This window comes from Enhydra lutris, unplaced genomic scaffold (assembly GCF_002288905.1).
Source record: "Enhydra lutris kenyoni isolate GAN:26980312 unplaced genomic scaffold, ASM228890v2 scaffoldscaffold28, whole genome shotgun sequence".
Lineage (NCBI taxonomy): Eukaryota > Metazoa > Chordata > Mammalia > Carnivora > Mustelidae > Enhydra > Enhydra lutris.
In genome coordinates, this window is record NW_019154112.1 from 8,091,078 (window position 1) to 8,108,174 (window position 17,097).

Here is a 17,097-nt window from a genome sequence, read left to right on the forward strand (position 1 = left end):
GTTCTTAAAATAGGGGATTCATGAGTAAAATTTTATTAAGCTTCCTGTGTAGAAATAAATTGACTCTATCAGATCAGCTACCAACAACCCTACTAAAAATCCAAAACGGAAAGATAAGAAGAACAAAAATAGAGCCACATTCTCCCGAAGCTATCAAAGATAAATCTTAAAGACCGACAAATGGAACATGATACTACCCTCTACCACAAATTCAATGCACTGGGCAAAAGAGTGGTAAATCATAGCCTCATGACAACATGAGATAAAATCATTCCTAAATATGAAGCCACACGTCTATCGATATCATTCATCCCTACTACAGAGATAAGCACATAGCAATGTATAAGTGTCCTTTGAAGTGAAAAGCTCAGAAATCATCTACAAAATATCTATTTTCCTGGGTGAAGACTGAAATGAAAATGGCATTTTATGGAATGATACAATGTGTTTGGATGAGGCAGCTGAAAACACACTGGCTAGAAATCGTTTCAAAACAAGCCTACTCTCCCTAATGCATACTTCATTAAAAATGTATATTTACTGCTTAGTTTCTGGAAGGAAGTAGGATAACAGTCCTCTATTCAAAGTAGTGATAAGAATAATTACACCTCAGAGTCTCCCAAACTTAAAATATTTACTATTAACATAAATATCATTTGAATAGGTGATAGGAAATTTTTAAGTTCTTAAAAGTGCTATGCTTTCTTGGAGTCTGAAAACAAAGGAAAATGAGAAATACACATTTCTGTCTAACAGAAGCCTCCACCGAGGGTAGGATTGGTTCTGAAGCTAACCCAAGAGCAAGTTCAGTTACTATAAGTGTCTCAGACTTCTACTGCGCCAGAAAATTATGCACTTTGCCACTTGGCAAACTCAAATTAAGTACTGTCTTCATCTTAAGAAACCTTGTCAAGTAGGTATTTACAACGTATTTCTACAGAAATCAGTATTAAACTTCAATGGAGCAAATGAGAAAAATGTAAGGCTCTTACAAAAAACTCCAGATGATATGCCAAAGGTTAATAAAATGCCTTGTTCTAAAAATGACAAAGAGAAATGATAGCTCCAATTTTCTTTAAATGTCATCAGACAGCCAGAAATGTTGAATTAAATAAATGAATTATAGCTAAGATAATTGGCATTATATTGCCAGACTATTTATAACTATATTTTACATAAACAGAAAATAGGGCTCAATATAAATTTAAAAAAAAAAAACAAAAACTATGCCCAGGCTCAGAAGGATGGGAGCAGGGAGAATTATGCTATCTACACTCCTAAAAATCCCCATGTGTAGGATATGATATTGCATATTTAAGTAACAAGTTGTTAGGTAATAGATGTGTACATGGATTTCATATTAGCACAACATTCCTCAGATTATACTATACCCAAAATACTAAACCAAAGATACTATTGTTACAGTGTTTTGAAAAACATAAAGTATAACAGAGTAATATAGTCAAAAAAAGCATTTCGGTAACTGGGCATTTTTTTTTTCTGAACTCATAGAGCAAACAAATCGTTAGTTGCCTGCGTTTCTTTTTCAGAATTCTACCTGAAGGTGCTAGGATGGGTAAACCGAATATAAAAGTGTTGTTCTATCTTTGAATTGTTTGGCCGCTAGTGTGTGGGTCAGTGTCCAGAACCACTGGTCAGTGAAAACTGCAAATGGGAGGTGCTGTTGTCTAAATAAGGTTCCCACTCGGTGAAAGAGAAGGGGAGATGTCAGATTAGTTCCAACTCGGGAAATGAGATGGACGGCATTCTAAATGGAAGAGTCTCAGCGCAAGCAAACTTAAAGGTAAAATGGGAGTTTTTAATATAATTATTCATAATATAATTATTCATAGCATATGCAGTCTATACTATTAATTTTTACTCCTACACGGCTTCCTATTCCCTTCTGCCTGTGGCTTTTTCATCACTTCTAATGCAACCCCACTGCCTGCAGCAAAGCCAGTGTTCGAAGAAAGATATGAAGGAGGATGACGACAATGCAGCCCATGCACCGAGAAGCACAGCTGACTGACTTTCTCCTCTTCTTCTTCCTCCACTTTTAATAAATTTATAATAAAAAGAGATGCATTACAAGAAGAGTTACTAGATGACTTGTTAATCTGAAAACCTAAAGTACTTCCCAAAAAAGTATTAGAGTTCTAGTTTTTAAATGAGGGAATATGGCCTGAGAATGATACAAACTATATTCCACTGGCCTTTCCATTCTAGTGTTTCCCAATATCCTACACTGGAAGTTCAAAATAAATTATTTACTGAAGAATATAAGGTACCGATGGTCAGTAGAAGGTTCCCTGGGCAAGCAGGCGAGGAGGACACCCTGTGCCAACACCCTCCCCTGACTTCATCAGAAGATAATTTTCATCTTAAAGAAGTCCTAGGATGTAAAGGCCGGAAATACCATACCTGAAGGCCCAAATATGACAAATGCTATTTTTCAGTAAGATTCTTTCAAAGCTGTAACAGAACTACAAACTTACACCCACCAAAAGTAAATACAAGAAGATTATTTATTTGATATTTAACTTCCCCGTCTCTATAGACCACTCTCTGAGGATCTACTTTCTACATCTAGGTTTCAAGTTTTAAAATACTGAATGTTGGTAACTCCTACCTTGGTATTCAATTCAAAATATCCAAAAGCAATATATGAACATCCACTTCACTACAATTTCTTAAAATTCACTAAGATTTTTTTAAAGTTTTAAAAATCCCTCTTAAAATATATTATTTGCATCCTTTATTTCTGATGGATTTATTTTTAAATAATTGAAATACTGTAATGCAAACTTTCTGGAGCTTGTGGCAATTATTTTTTCCATGTTCACTTGAGAGGTATGCCATGGAATTAAGCAGCAAAATTAAACCATTTCTAGATTTATTAAGAGATCTTTAGTTTATTTTTGATATACCTAAAATATTTCAATGTAGGAAAAGAAGAAAGGAAGAAGGGAGGAATGTAAGAAAGAAGGAAGAGAGAAAGGAGGAAAAGGAGGAAGATGGAAGGAAAGGAATTTTTCTTTAAAATTTTCTCCCAGATAGAAGAATATTACCCTTTAGAATACAGGGTAACCAATTATCCAGGTGCTCAAAGTTCAGAAATCTTAAAGATTCACACAAGCATTCACGCCAGACAGCCGGCTGTCTGACGCTCAGACACCTGAGCCTAGAAGAGCTTTTACAGGACTCCTGGTAACCCCCTACCGTACTTGAGATCAGCAGTCATGTTCACCTCTCTCGGTCCCTGTCAAGCCCCAGCTTCTTGCCCAGACCATAGGGAGTCAGCCTGTCTGTCTTCGATAGAATCGTGTACCCTGGTTAATCGTCCCCCATTGCTAACAAAGCTGCATCTTCTGGTCTCAGGCACATTCTGCCATGGCCTCGGACTCTCATCCCAGAACCAGAGCCAATGTGTGGGGCTGAGGAAGTGAGAGGGAAGGCAGGGCACCCAGGACTCCTTAGGGCAGTTTTTCATACACTCCTCCAGCTCTGAACCACACATTCCCTTTCTCCTTCTCTCCAGAAGAACAAGAAGGGTAAAGGTTGTAGGATGAGATTACAATTGGAGTGAAACAAAACAAAACAAAACACTTCGCTTAAAAAAAAAAAAAATTCACCCCCTACTAAAAAGGAAGAAGGATATTATTTATGAAGAATAGACTGAGACCACGGAGGGTGAGGCATGGGGGAGGGCAGAGGTGGGTGGATGTGGGAAGGGAACAGAGCAAGCTCCTCCTCTGGTTGCTGCCTCCCAGTTCCCAGACATCTGTCTTTAATGCTAAAGCCAACACCGCTGTTTAGGAATGCTTAAGAACCCAGGCTCATTTCTTCTAGAAAATAAAAAGAATAATCTAAAATAACGCATTTATTCTGGGGAAAACAACACCTCCACGAAACACTCCTGAACGATTTTTAAGAGGGGGAAATAAAGACACACGACTGCAAAACTCTGAGGTTCTGTTCCACACAGAAGTCAGTGACGACATCTATGCCTCTAGGACCTGTTGCGCACCATCCCCCACAACCCCACAAAGAGGAAAAAAAAATTGTTTTTCATGAACAGAGGCAATGCTTGATAACAAAAACAAGACGTGTGACTTCTGGAAATGTCCATGTTCCATGGAGTCCTTAAAAAATGAATCACAGCCCACACTGCAAAGAGAACAGCAGCGCGACCCCGAGCACCACGATGACCAAAGCGGGATAAAGGGAGGCTGCAGCTCCTCTCTCGCAAGGACCGCAGCCGTGAACGTCCCCACAGAGGTCACAAGAGGACAGCTTCACTTCCGAGTTGTAACTCCTCACCGCGTGTCTCCCTGTGCAGAGGCAGACATCAGTTTACACGGATCCCTTTTTAGAAACGTTTACTCCGTCAAACCTTACCACCATTTCAATACACATCTCAGAGTTTTCCATTCTTCACAGTTTTATTTTTCTTTACAAGAAACAACTGAAATGCTCAGGAGGGGCCCACGCTGCTAACCAAATCCAAGAGAGAAACAATGCCTTCCCTGCACTGTGGCCCTCACCGGGCAGATGGTCAGCCCTGTGGTGGGGGGCGGGGGAGGAACGGACCACAGCTGCACTCTGCGACTCCAATCTGGAACAGGAAAGACTTGAAATGGAGGCTTGTTTAACCTCCTTGAGAGTTTATTTTCTAGTGTCATTTTCTCTGCGTTCAAGCAAAGCTCATTAGAACTCCCAAAAAGCGATTTACTGTGGGCTTTATTTAAAAATATAAAAACACAAAGGGAAGCCTGTCTTTGTAACAAGTCTCAACATTTTAAAACGTTGAGCATATAGCATCTAATTTTATAATACAAGCTAATATTTGGGGGTGAATTTTATAGCATAAGCTAATATTTTCTAAAAACTGCATAAAGTACCTGCAGCACTACAGTAAACTTACCGTACAACACAAATGATTTTTATTTTTACAGTTTTTAAAAACACATTCTATTTTCAAATTTCTTCATGATTTTTTGACATTATGTTTTTAAATATTTTTTATTATCATTTTTTTTAATTTTAGAATCTTCAAAACTGGGTTGGTAAGGTTTTTACTATTTCTGATCTTTCCCATATTTTCATTTAAAAATGTCCCCCTCCTAAATAAGTTGCTTCCCTCACACACACACACACACACACACACACACACACACAAAAGTATACAGACTGAATCTTTTTTATTTTTCAAATGTTTAAAATATTCTCCATTTGTGGAAGAAACATCAATTGGAGACTTCTGCAACTAGTCTGAATTCCGAAGTTGGATAACTGGGCGCTACCATTAAGTCTCCACCATGTATCCTGCCCTTCCACAGAAAAGAAGTTTCCCCCCAAACTTCCCACAAGAACCTGAGCAAATGCTTTTCCCCAATTCCACCAAGAGGCAGATGAGAGGAACTGACTTGTTGACTCAGAAGGAGAAAGAACTGGTGTTCTTAACCTTCATCTTCTATGATACTCTATCGAACACTACTGACCACATGAACAAGTTCATTTCACTTTAGAGTGTAATTACCTACAACTCCTAAGTACATCAAAACGTTAATGATTCTCACACATTCTGATGATTCTGAGCCACCAGAAGTACCCACTCAGAATGAGATCTATTACAATTACAGAGATACTCTCAACAGAACTTCGCTCTGTGACTGAGTATAGAAGTAGTCCTAATTAACCTGGTTGACCTACAAACCAGATCTCTGCTTTCACAACCTAACTTTTTAACATTTTATAAAGAAGTGACCAGTAAAATCAAAGAAGCTCAAGTTATTTTCCAGACAGACTATATTTTTCTTGATCTGCTAATCAAAAAAACCTGATATAATGTATAAATTTTAGCAAAACAACAGACTCGGCTAAACCCATCCCAGTCTTTCACACTGCAAATGAGGCTCATGTTCTCTCCTGAAGAAATCCCATTTTAAAACAGAAAACAGATGGAAGGGATGCTTGGAACGGAAGCAAAATCCCGGAAACTGCATATAACTAGACTCACGGTTAGGTCACTTTTTCTTTGTAAATTTTGTAAGTGTGAGTTAAAAACCTAAAACATGAGGAAAAACCTAAAATTATTAGGAAAAACATCACTTTTTGTATTCATCTGCTCAGTGCTATCATGGGACTTTTTAAAATTATTAATCGTCTTCATTTAATTGAAAAGCTCACCTCCTACGCTCTCCTATACTTTCCCCACACCTATGATCTCCCCAACAACACTCCTCACACACAAGATACATGGCCACAGTAAACAAATAAATGAATGAACAAATGAATAAATGCCTGACTTAACTTCTAAGATATCAGAAACTCTAGAACACACTTACTCGGTTCATAGTAATCTGTGATGGACACCAAAGCATCTTGCGTATTTGAAACTTTAAAGTTTCTCACAGCAGGAATATCCACACAAATCTGGGTTTCATTTACCTTGAAAAATACAAAAGACTTAAGGGGGTGACAGACAATGTGTTCATGATAAACCAAACGACATTTCTTTTTCTTATCATTTTAGGAAACAGATGGAAACTAACATTTAGGGAGGATTTCCATATTCCTGGTGTTGTGGTAAGCCCTTTATATAAATTATCTCATAGAGCTCGTAAAACAATTCTTACAAGATAGGTACCGTTCTCACTTCCATTTTACCAGAGCAATACTGAGAATCAGAAGGTTTAAGGAAGCAGCAAGTCCAGGGATACACATTCCTGGGCCCAGGTGCCTCTCTCAGCCCCCATCTCCCACAACATGCCCACCCCGTCACTGCTGATAGCTCCCGGTAGCCCCCTTCTCTGAAGAACTGCCCTCAGCTCACAGGAGCAACCTCATGGGTTACTGTGAGGTAACCCCATAGCCAAAAACTTATATGAGGTGCAAAAGCCCAGCTCCTTGCCTCCAGGAGGGGCCAATGTGACAACCGATATTGTTAAAGGAAACTGAGAATTGATAAATTCCTTCAAATATTCCATTACGTGCCAATAGCAGTAAATGAAAAGTCAAATTAATCAGTCAGAACATACTGCACACTCAAATTAAGATAACCATCAAATAAAAACATATAGATACACACATACATACAAGTACATCATAGATACAGGACAAACTCCAAAACCAATTGCATTATTAGATAAAACCCTCAAACTTGTTTTTCAAGTTCCAAATCAAGCCCTTGGTATTCAAGCAGTACGTAATAATACATGAAAACTCCTGAACAGAAAAAGAAGCTAGTTGGGGCACCTGGGTGGCTCAGTGGGTTAAAGCCTCTGCCTTCGGCTCAGGTCATGATCCCAGGGTCCTGGGATCGAGCCCCACATCGGGCTCTCTGCTTAGCGGGGAGCCTGCTTCCTCCTCTCTCTCTCTCTCTGCCTGCCTCTCTGCCTACTTGTGATCTCTGTCTGTCAAATAAATAAATAAAATCTTTAAAAAAAAAAAAAAAAAGAAAGAAAAAGAAGCTAGAGACTTTGGACAAGTTTTAACAAAGTTTTGGCCAGAGTGGCTTTTGACGTCTTAAGACAAATGAGAACATTCAGGAACTAGTTGTTTTTAAAGTACATATATTGCGAACGCAATATATTTCTGATTCATACCTGGCAAAACTGCAATAAAAAATGTAGGTTATTCCCCCAACATAACATGAAAGCCTAAGAACACTTAAAACTCTATTTCAATTCAACCTAAGAGTTTCATATAGATGTTTGAAAAAAAGAATAAGTTATATGCCAGCAGTTTTGAGACATAAGTACGGTCAAATTTTCACTTAAGTCTCTCTTATGCACCTTATTCTTGGATCAGTAAGTTTCATATAACAATGAGAAGAGTATATGAAAATTATATAATAATTTGTGTGAAGACCAAACCTCTGAGAATATTCTTCTATGATTTAAGCACCTAATATATTCATTGCAGGAATATTAACCCCCTTGGGACTTATTAAAATTTCTATGAAAGCATTTTAGAACTTGTAATTAAAGCTTTCATCATCAGCATTTAAAGAGATAATTTTAGGGATGCTGAGTGGCTCAGTCAGTCAAGCATCTGCCTTCAGCTCAGGTCATGATCCCAGGGTTCTCAGATCGAGTCCCACATCAGGCTCTGCTCAGCAGGCTGCCTGCTTCTCCCTCTGTCTGCTGCTCCCCCTGCTTGCGCTCTCTCTCTCTCTCTCTCAAATAAATTTTTTTTAAAAAAGATAATTATGGGGCACCTGGGTGGGTCAGTGGGTTAAAGCCTCTGCCTTCAGCTCAGGTCACGATGCCAGGGTCCTGGGATCGAGCCCCACATCGGGCTCTCTGCTCAGCAGGGAGCCTGCTTCCCTTCCTCTCTCTCTGCTTGCCTCTCTGCCTACTTGTGATCTCTATCTGTCAAATAAATTTTTTTAAAAAATCTTAAAAAAAAATTAATTAATCTTAAAAAAAATTTTAGCAATTCCCTAAGGCAGAGGGGTCCTCAAACTGAGACCTGGACTGAATTTTTGAAAATACAATGTGACAAGTTTCTATAGAGTTTACATCTGGCGTGAAATAATAATTTAGTTGTCAAGACTTTCATCAGGCTCATCATTAACAGTATTGTCTTTAAGTTGATTTTATAGTGATGTCTTTTTAGTGGGGATAAATATAATCGGCCACGTTAGGATCATTCGGGAACACAAAAAGCTGAAATAAAGACAAAGGAAAATAGGTCTAGCATAAGGCAGTCTTTCCAAGACAATAAATGACACCTTGTCACCAGTCACCTACATGAAACTTACGTTTTACTACTTACAGAATCTAAATATAGGTTGACTTTTCCATGATCATGTTCCACTTTCCTCACAGTCTCACTCAGAGGAATCGCGTCCGGAGGCACGGTGAAACCACTGAGGAGGTTCACTTCCATCAGAGCCATGCCGCTTCTAGCTGGGCCCAGAAACCTACAGCAAAGAGGAAAGGATGGAAGGGAAAAACCCTTTAGGAAAAACCTCAAGCTGTTGGCAAACTCTCATCGCATAAATATTAAAACTACCAAGTGTTATTCCAAATACTTGGGGTTTAGTTGAAGTAAAAAAATCTCTATAGAAAATTATTATAAAACCGGTAATCCTTTCCTTACAGGTAGGTATGAAATTCTTATAATTTTCAACCATATGAGGAATAATAATTTAGCAATGCATTCACTTGATGCGAAATGCCTTCAGTGTGTCAGCCTCGTGCCCACAGAGTTGTAACAAGTACAACCTGGACGTCCTCTCAGTGGGCAATGATGTCTTCTCGGGGTGATTCCAAACTGAATCACATTTCTCATTTTCTCAGAAGTTGACAGCTCTGAGCTTTCCAGCTGAAAGCCAGGACCCAAAAAAGAAACTGAAAACTTGACCACTTAAAGCAGGAGACTACCACCAAGTCTACCAATCTTCTCATCTGGTTTTAGAAAAAGAAGACCAGTAGGGAGGGTCCTTCCCTTTGTTCTCCAAAATGTACTCAGAGCCCATTTTGTGTTTTCTTGGGCCACCTGGCGAGAATGCCAAGCCTTGGAAAATTCTGTGTCACCACCTTGTTCTCTCTCCCTGTTGTACACAACATGAGCATCAAAGGATCTGGGCGCCAACAGTGTTTTGTCTCCTTTAAAATAACCGGTTTTCTGCAATGAATAGGTGGCAAGAGCTTTTTGCTTGGAGCAGTTAAGAGCCCAGTGTGGTTATAGAAAGGAGTCTGCCTACAATGTGAAAGGATCGCAGCACTGTTATGTGAGTTCCTGTTGTCCTTGCAGACCGGCAAAAGCAAGAAGGGCTGGTAGAGAATCTTGCTTCTGAGAGCAGCAAACCAAGGGCTGCCAAACCCGTCTGATTGAAAAGCCACACAGCACAAGGGCCGACGACAGCTGGCTCAGCAATCACAAACAAGGGAAACCATCTGCAGAGTGATGCACTTGGCCAAGAGAGGTGTCGTTGAAAACCGAGTGCCTTAAAGTTAGAGGTGTTTGTGTCAGAGCAAACATTAAAGCAAACTTTAAGCTAATCGGCTTAAATACAATGACTTTCTTGGGACACCATCAAAAGCGCCTCGGCTGACCTGGTCTTTCTGTCAGCCCAGGGCAGAATTTGTTAAATGTCCACACCACACACAGAAAACCTCTGAGTTGATTAAGGGCTTGGACCCTATGGATGGGAATAAAGCACCTAAAATATTGTTTTTCTTTTTCCACTGAAAATTTTCACTAAAAATGTTAATTGTATTCATATCAGATTTTTCTCAGAAGACTAGTAGAGCATCCAAATCCTTTTTACCAACTGCTACTCTCACATGTAAACAGTTCCCTTCTCTAGTTTCTCTCCCCCCAAAAAAGGAAAAAAGATATATATATACTCTATCAGAATCTGTCACCCATCTGATTCCTGATGATAGGTTAAGAGTTGGAATCCCACATCCTTTCATGAGCCCTTGTAAGTAATGAGGCCCCATCCTGATAGGAATCTTGATTTCACCTAATTTTCCTCATCTGTTTCTTCAATTGACCTCCCTAAGAGGTAAAATCCCTCTCATAGCTCCAAAGACTTTTTTCTGTGCCCATTTCAAAACCAGAATTTTATACTTATTTAGAAGATTTATTTTTATTAGTTTCTCTCTGTCTCCCCTCCAAACAGTAAGCTCCATAAAGACAGGGCCTCTGTCTTTTTTAGATCACTGTGACATTCCAACATCTGACACTGTGCTTGGTACAGAATGGAGACTCAACAGATATTGAATGAATGAATGAGTGAATGACAAAAGCAGGGATAATAATGCCACCTACTTTATAGAGTTATTGTAACAATTAAATGAGATGCATGTGAAAGTGATTGGTACAATGCCTGGCATGTAAGTTTGTGATAAATACAGCTTATTATTACTTGGAATAATAAAAACTTGATGCTGTTATTCTGGAAAACAACCCAATCATAAGCTTCATAAAGAAGAGTGGGAGTCCTACCTTCTTCTCAGCTAAAAAGGAGGCCACTGAAGGAATCCTGCTATCCCCCTGCTGTGGGTCCGAAATGCCCAGGAAGGGAATGAATGGGACAAATACAGGTGACATTTTATATCAAAATCATGAACATGAAGGCCCAAAGGTAGTAGAGATGGTAGTAGTAATGGAGGAGATTGGATTCACGCAATGGCTAAGGAGGTTGGCCCCCTGGAGAAACACCCAGCGAAGACCTTGAAGAGCATCTGGCCGCTCAGGACCACATCAGTGGCTCCCAGCCCAACAACAAGCCAAGTTCAACCAGAACACCAGCGGGTACTTAAGAAGAGCAGACAGAGCTCCTCAATAGCAGTGTATCCTCATAGTAACTCCCAACTTCACGGCAAATCATGTAGAGCTAAGAGGTCAGACTGACAAGGAAGAAATTGTAAAGTCTCCTGGTTCAAGAACCTGTTACAGGAGTTGCTCTGTTGCGCCCCACCCCTTTTCCTTTTGACTTAACAAGATCCTCAGATATTTTGGATACAGACTAAATTTAAGAATTAAATTCAAGAATTCTTAAGTTGAAGAATTAAATTTTATTTAATTTCTTAAATTAAATTTAATTTCTTAAATTTAGGAATTAATAAGAATAAACCTTATTAAGTACTCCCAGAAGCTAAAAGTGCCTATTTATCTAAGGTGAACACCTTCTAAACTAGAATGTTCTCACTGTGTCTAAAACTCTATTCTCGGGGTGCCTGGGTGGCTCAGTGGGTTAAAGCCTCTGCCTTCGGCTCAAGTCATGATCCCAGGGTCCTGGGATCAAGCCCCACATCGGGCTCTCTGCTCAGCAGGGAGCCTGCTTCCTCCTCTCTCTCTGCCTGCCTCTTTGCCTACTTGTGATCTCTGTCTTCAAATAAATAAATGAAATCTTTAAAAACTCTATTCTCTTCATTAAACTTGCATGTTCTTATAAAGTCTTGGGTTAAAGGCATAACACTAAAGGTTAAATATAAACTTGGAATAATTACTTAACAGAAAATTACTAACCAAGGAATAATGAATTTTAGAGTATTAAACATGATTCGTTAAAGTTTTCATAAATTAAGACCTACATTTTATTAAATTTTTCTATTCAGTTATTATAAATACAAAAAACTTGTAAATAATTTTGAACACATTGAGAAGTACTTAAACATAATTAAGCAGTATTTCTAGTTTATAATCTGAAGTATATTAAATAACTGAAATCTTTGTTAAGTGTAACTCTTTATATATGTATTTTTAAGATTTTACTTATTTATTTGACAGAGAGACAGAGAGAGCACAAGTAGGGGGAGCAGCAGGCAGAGGGAGAAGCAGGCTCCCCACTGAGCAGAGAGCCCAACATGAGACTTGATCCCGGGACTCTGGGATTGTGACCCAAGCCAAAGGCAGAAGCTTAACAAACAGAGCCACCCAGGTGCCCCTGTAACTCCTTATATCGATATAGTTAGATAACTACATATACATAATTTCCAAATCTGGGGTATAGATGGCCCAGTCAGTTAAGCGTCTGACTCTTGATTTCGGCTCAGGTCATGATCTCAGTGTCATGAGATCAAGCCCTGCCTCAGGTTCCAAATTCGGCATGCAGCCTGCCTAGGGTTCTCTCTCTCAGTCTCCCACGACCCTTCGCCAGCCCCCCAACCCATCACATGTGCTCTCTCTCTCTCTCTCTCCCTCTCTTAAGTTAATTAATTAATCTTCAAATCTATTTAAAAGAAAGAGAGAGAAAGGACTTAAAGCAATACCAACCTTGTGCACACATTCAAATTCAAGTGATTGGTATCATCTTTATTGTCTTTTACAGCAACGTCTAAATCAAAAGCTTCTTGGTCTTGAATAGATCTCCGTCTTCTTGCGGAACCCGAATCTTTCACATTATAAATAACATTAAACTGTAAACAATAAATTAGCATAAATAATAAGCTAGTCATAAATTATTAGCAATAAATTGCCAACACCATATATTCTAAATATTAGGTACTGATTTTCTTTGGGATAAACGCAACTAGATTTGTAATCTTCGACCAAGAAAAAAATTAGTTTTACTAGCCAAAAACTATCATTATTAACAAAAATTATAAAAGTTTATAAGCAATAATTTTTAAAATTGAGAAAATTTTTTATGTAATATTCCAGAACAGGTATAGACCTTCATGATATTCATAGGTTTTTTTTTTTTTTCAAAGAATGTAAAACATTCCCTTTAGGGAAAAAATGAAACTACTGCTTATTTCTTTCTTGAGACCATCCACTAATTTCTAAGCTCTGCTCCCCAAGTGATGTTGTTTTTCACAAACTGGAACCTTAGAAACTCATTTCAAGCCCTGGTTGAACAGAAACTTGTTCAACTGCTCAGTGTTCTTTTGGTTGTACAATATTTTCAAAACATGATAAAATAAATGATGGATTTCAAGACAACTGGGTCTTTTTCAGCTAATTCTCTGTGCCTACCACTAGTGAAAGGTACTGTGGGGACACTGGGCAAGTGTGAGGAGAAGTTTTTTGTTGTTTTTTTGTTCTTTTGTTTTTTTTCCCCAAAGGGTTGCTAGGATCAAAAGCTTGGAATTTACTCAAAATTTCCTACGCCTGCCTCATGCCAAGCTGAATTGGAATCTATTTCTTCTGCCTTTTTAGATACCAAGTTTCATAAACTTTACTGTTGCTATTTAATGTGTGTTTTCTTTTTTCTTTTTTTTTAAGATTTTATTTATTTATTTGTCAGAGGCAGAGAGAGCACAACGAGGGGTAGCGGCAGGCAGAGGCAGAGGGAGAAGCAGACTCCTCACCGAGCAAGGAATCCAATGTGGGACTTGATCCCAGGACCCTGAGATCACGACCCGAACCAAAGGCAGGCGCCCAACCAACTGAGCCACCCAGGCACCCCATAATGTTATATTTTCTTACACTTAAATCACACACACACACACACACACACACACACACACACACACACCAGAACTAAGCATCCAGTACCCTCTGTAGATTTTCACACTCTAAAAAATCTTCTTTCTGGGGTGCCTGGGTGGCTCAGTCATTTAAGGGTCTGACTTGATTTTGGCTCAGGTCATGATCTCAGGGCCGGGGGATCAAGACCTGATTTGGGCGCTGTGCTCAGTGTGGGATCTGCCTATCCCACTCCCTCTGCTCCTCCCTGCCCCCCACACACTCTATCTCTAAAATAAATACATAAAATCTTTTTAAAAAATAAATAAAAAATTTTTAAAAAGATGGGAGTTCCCAACAACTCACATTAATCCTATCTAAAGAATTTAAAGTATTAAATTCTTTAGATAGGATTATCTAAAAGATAGATAGGACTATCAAAAAGCATATAATACCAAAATCTTCTTTCTAATCCTATCAAAAGAATTTAATAATTTAATATTATTAAATATTATTAAATTTAATAATTTAAGAATGTAATACTAACTTCAAAAAGCATATAATACTCAAAATCTTCTTTCTAAGCCTTCATCTTTCAAACCTAAGAGTTCCAACTTTTTATTCTGCTATACCTAGCTTGCATAATCCCTTCGTCCCCTTGATCATTCTGGTTGTCCCCAACTCTTTCTTAAACTACAATTAAAATTTTAGAATATTCTTGGAGGAGGTGAAGAATAGTTTCACGTAACTGGAGAGATGGTCTCTGTTTTTTCCATCATCCCCTTGCATGCAATTGTCCTTTAGAGACCAATGTCATCAGGAAACAAACAAGAACCACTAGATTTGTCCTATGGGTCATAATTAATACTCATCTCTAACAAAGCATTAGGGTTAACGTTTGACCCACGAAAAGCCCAACTGCTCATTCAGCGAACTCTCAGACGTCTTGCAGTTTATTTCCAACAGCTTAGCATTTCAGTACTTAATACGGGGTTAACATTTACTGCAAACCTCATAGATTTCTTTCCTTTCTTTATCTAGAGCACTTAACAAAAATATCAACTAAAAGAATCTCAGTACGCATTCCAAGGTGTCCAACTTGTTAGCAATTTTCTCCATCCTAACAAGTGCCTATCGGTCCCTCCTTTTCGTTTTCTAGAAAAGGTTCGTTTGGAGTACTGAGCCTTCTGACCAGTACGTATCACATTTACACTGTGTCCTTCAAAGCTCAAGTAAAACTCACTTGGCTTCAGTAATTTGTCTACATTTGGTTTAATCGAGAATGAATTCCAACCAATTTGGTGATATAAGTACGTGTGATTTTTCAGTTGTATCTAAACTATCCTGTGTATTTACTTTTGGATTTGCTGTTTGCTTTGAAAGACAGCTTGAGAGTGAGAATTTTCATGTGGCCTTTGTTAGTAAAGATAAATAGAAATTACTCACTCTTTTCTTTTTCTTTTCTTTTTGTTGAATACTGTTCCTTTCAACTGTGATTATTTTTCCTTGATTTTTAAAAAAACATTTACTACCATGTTTAGAATATTATACAAAATAATCTTAGAATTACTTGGAAGTTTTGAAATGATACCTGACCATCTATCTGCAATACTTAACAAGTATACTTATTCTTTTAACTATAACAGTTGTACTGGTTTCTGGAAAAGTACTTTTTCCATATAACAGCCTTTTTTTTTTTTAACTTTCTCAATAAATCTTTCAGGTTTTGTTTGGTTTGTATATTCTAACCAAGCACATAAACATTTTTGGTCCTATAACATATGATTTTTGTTTGCAATAAGATTATGTCAAGTCCTTATAATTTCCAGTGTATTAAGTATAATAACTATTCCATTCAGGATTTTACATACTACTTCCATTTTATTCTAATGCTATTGCACAATTAAAAGTAAGTTTATTTGGATTTTTCTTATACCAAAGCATTGGACATATCATGCTCTCATTGTTTTATTTACTATTATATAAGACTTTATTTTTTAATTTAAATTCAATTAGCCAACACTTACATAAGAATTTACATTAAAGGGACACATTTCCTATCTTCAAATCTATTCCTTATAATACCATGTTGACCTTTATATTGTTAGATGAATATTAAGAAGTTATGGGCAAAACATATTGAATTATCAAGTCATAGTAGAAACTCTACCAGCATTACAATTTCTGAGCTGTATTTTCACAAAAAAGATGGGCGTTCCCAACAACTCACATGATCATATCGAAAGAATTTAATCCTAACTTCAAAGAGCATATAATACACAAGGAATATTTTCCCAAGATTATCAATCCATTGGTTGTTGTCCACTGACTAGTAGTAACATCTCTAATACTTTTTATTAAAGAGAGTGATTTATCTTACCTAAGTCACAGATAGAGATCCTTAAGAATTTTATGCACTGTTACAGATTTAGCAGTACCCCAAATGAAAGAACTGTTGTAACATTTAGAATTATTGAACTAAACAAAAATGAATATCATTACATACCTGACAAATAGCAAATCCAACACCACTTGCGGAAATATTAACAGCAATTGGCTGAGCCACAGCAAGCTGAATAAAGATGGGGGAAAAGTGAGTAAGACTAATCTTCCATACCTACGTCTTTCTAGCTAGCACAGGATATCAGTGCCACCCCTCGCTAGGAGTGTAAGCCATCTGTGAAAGGCTCTATGAATTTCACACAGCTTCGCATGTCAAAAGCCAACCAGGTAAGAGAAGTGAAGGCAGAGGAAGGGCTCACTCTCCACGCACCCTCACCTCTGCCTTTGAGAGAGGAGATAAGGCTGCCCTCCTAGAGGTGCAGAAGCGAGAGAGACAAGAAACAAAAGTCTGGGGCACCTGGGTGGCTTAGGGGGTTAAAGCTTCTGCCTTTGGCTCAGGTCATGATCTCAGGGTCCTGGGACTGAGTCTCACATTGGGCTCTCTGCTCAGCAGGGAGCTTGCTTCCCCCTCCCTCTGCCTGCCTCTCTGCCTACTTGTGATTTCTGTTTGTCAAATAAACAAATAAAATCTTTAAAAAAGAAAAGAAAAAGAAACAAAAGTCCTCTCACTCCTCCATCTCCCTTAGTGCCTAATCCGACTAATCTGTTGGCCTTCCTATGAACACAGAGGCACATGATCAGGGACTAGGAGTCACACTACTCTTTTCTTTTTTTTTTTTTTTTTTTTTTAACACTACTCTTTTCTTTTGCCACCAGCCC

At 38.2% G+C, this 17,097-nt stretch overlaps 1 protein-coding gene across 1 annotated transcript in view; it reads right to left on the reverse strand.

The window, feature by feature from the left end:
- Window positions 1–2,979: 2,979 nt before the first annotated feature.
- The window catches only part of LOC111152340 (CD109 molecule), a 128,326-nt gene continuing 114,208 nt past the window's right edge, over window positions 2,980–17,097 (reverse strand). The window contains exons 29-33 of the mRNA XM_022510840.1: window positions 16,382–16,447; window positions 12,742–12,884; window positions 8,785–8,932; window positions 6,351–6,453; window positions 2,980–4,334 (exon numbers count right to left, since the gene is read on the reverse strand). Coding sequence (XP_022366548.1) covers window positions 4,159–4,334; window positions 6,351–6,453; window positions 8,785–8,932; window positions 12,742–12,884; window positions 16,382–16,447 — 636 coding nt within the window. The 3' untranslated portion in view covers window positions 2,980–4,158. The remainder of the gene's footprint in view (window positions 4,335–6,350; window positions 6,454–8,784; window positions 8,933–12,741; window positions 12,885–16,381; window positions 16,448–17,097) is intronic.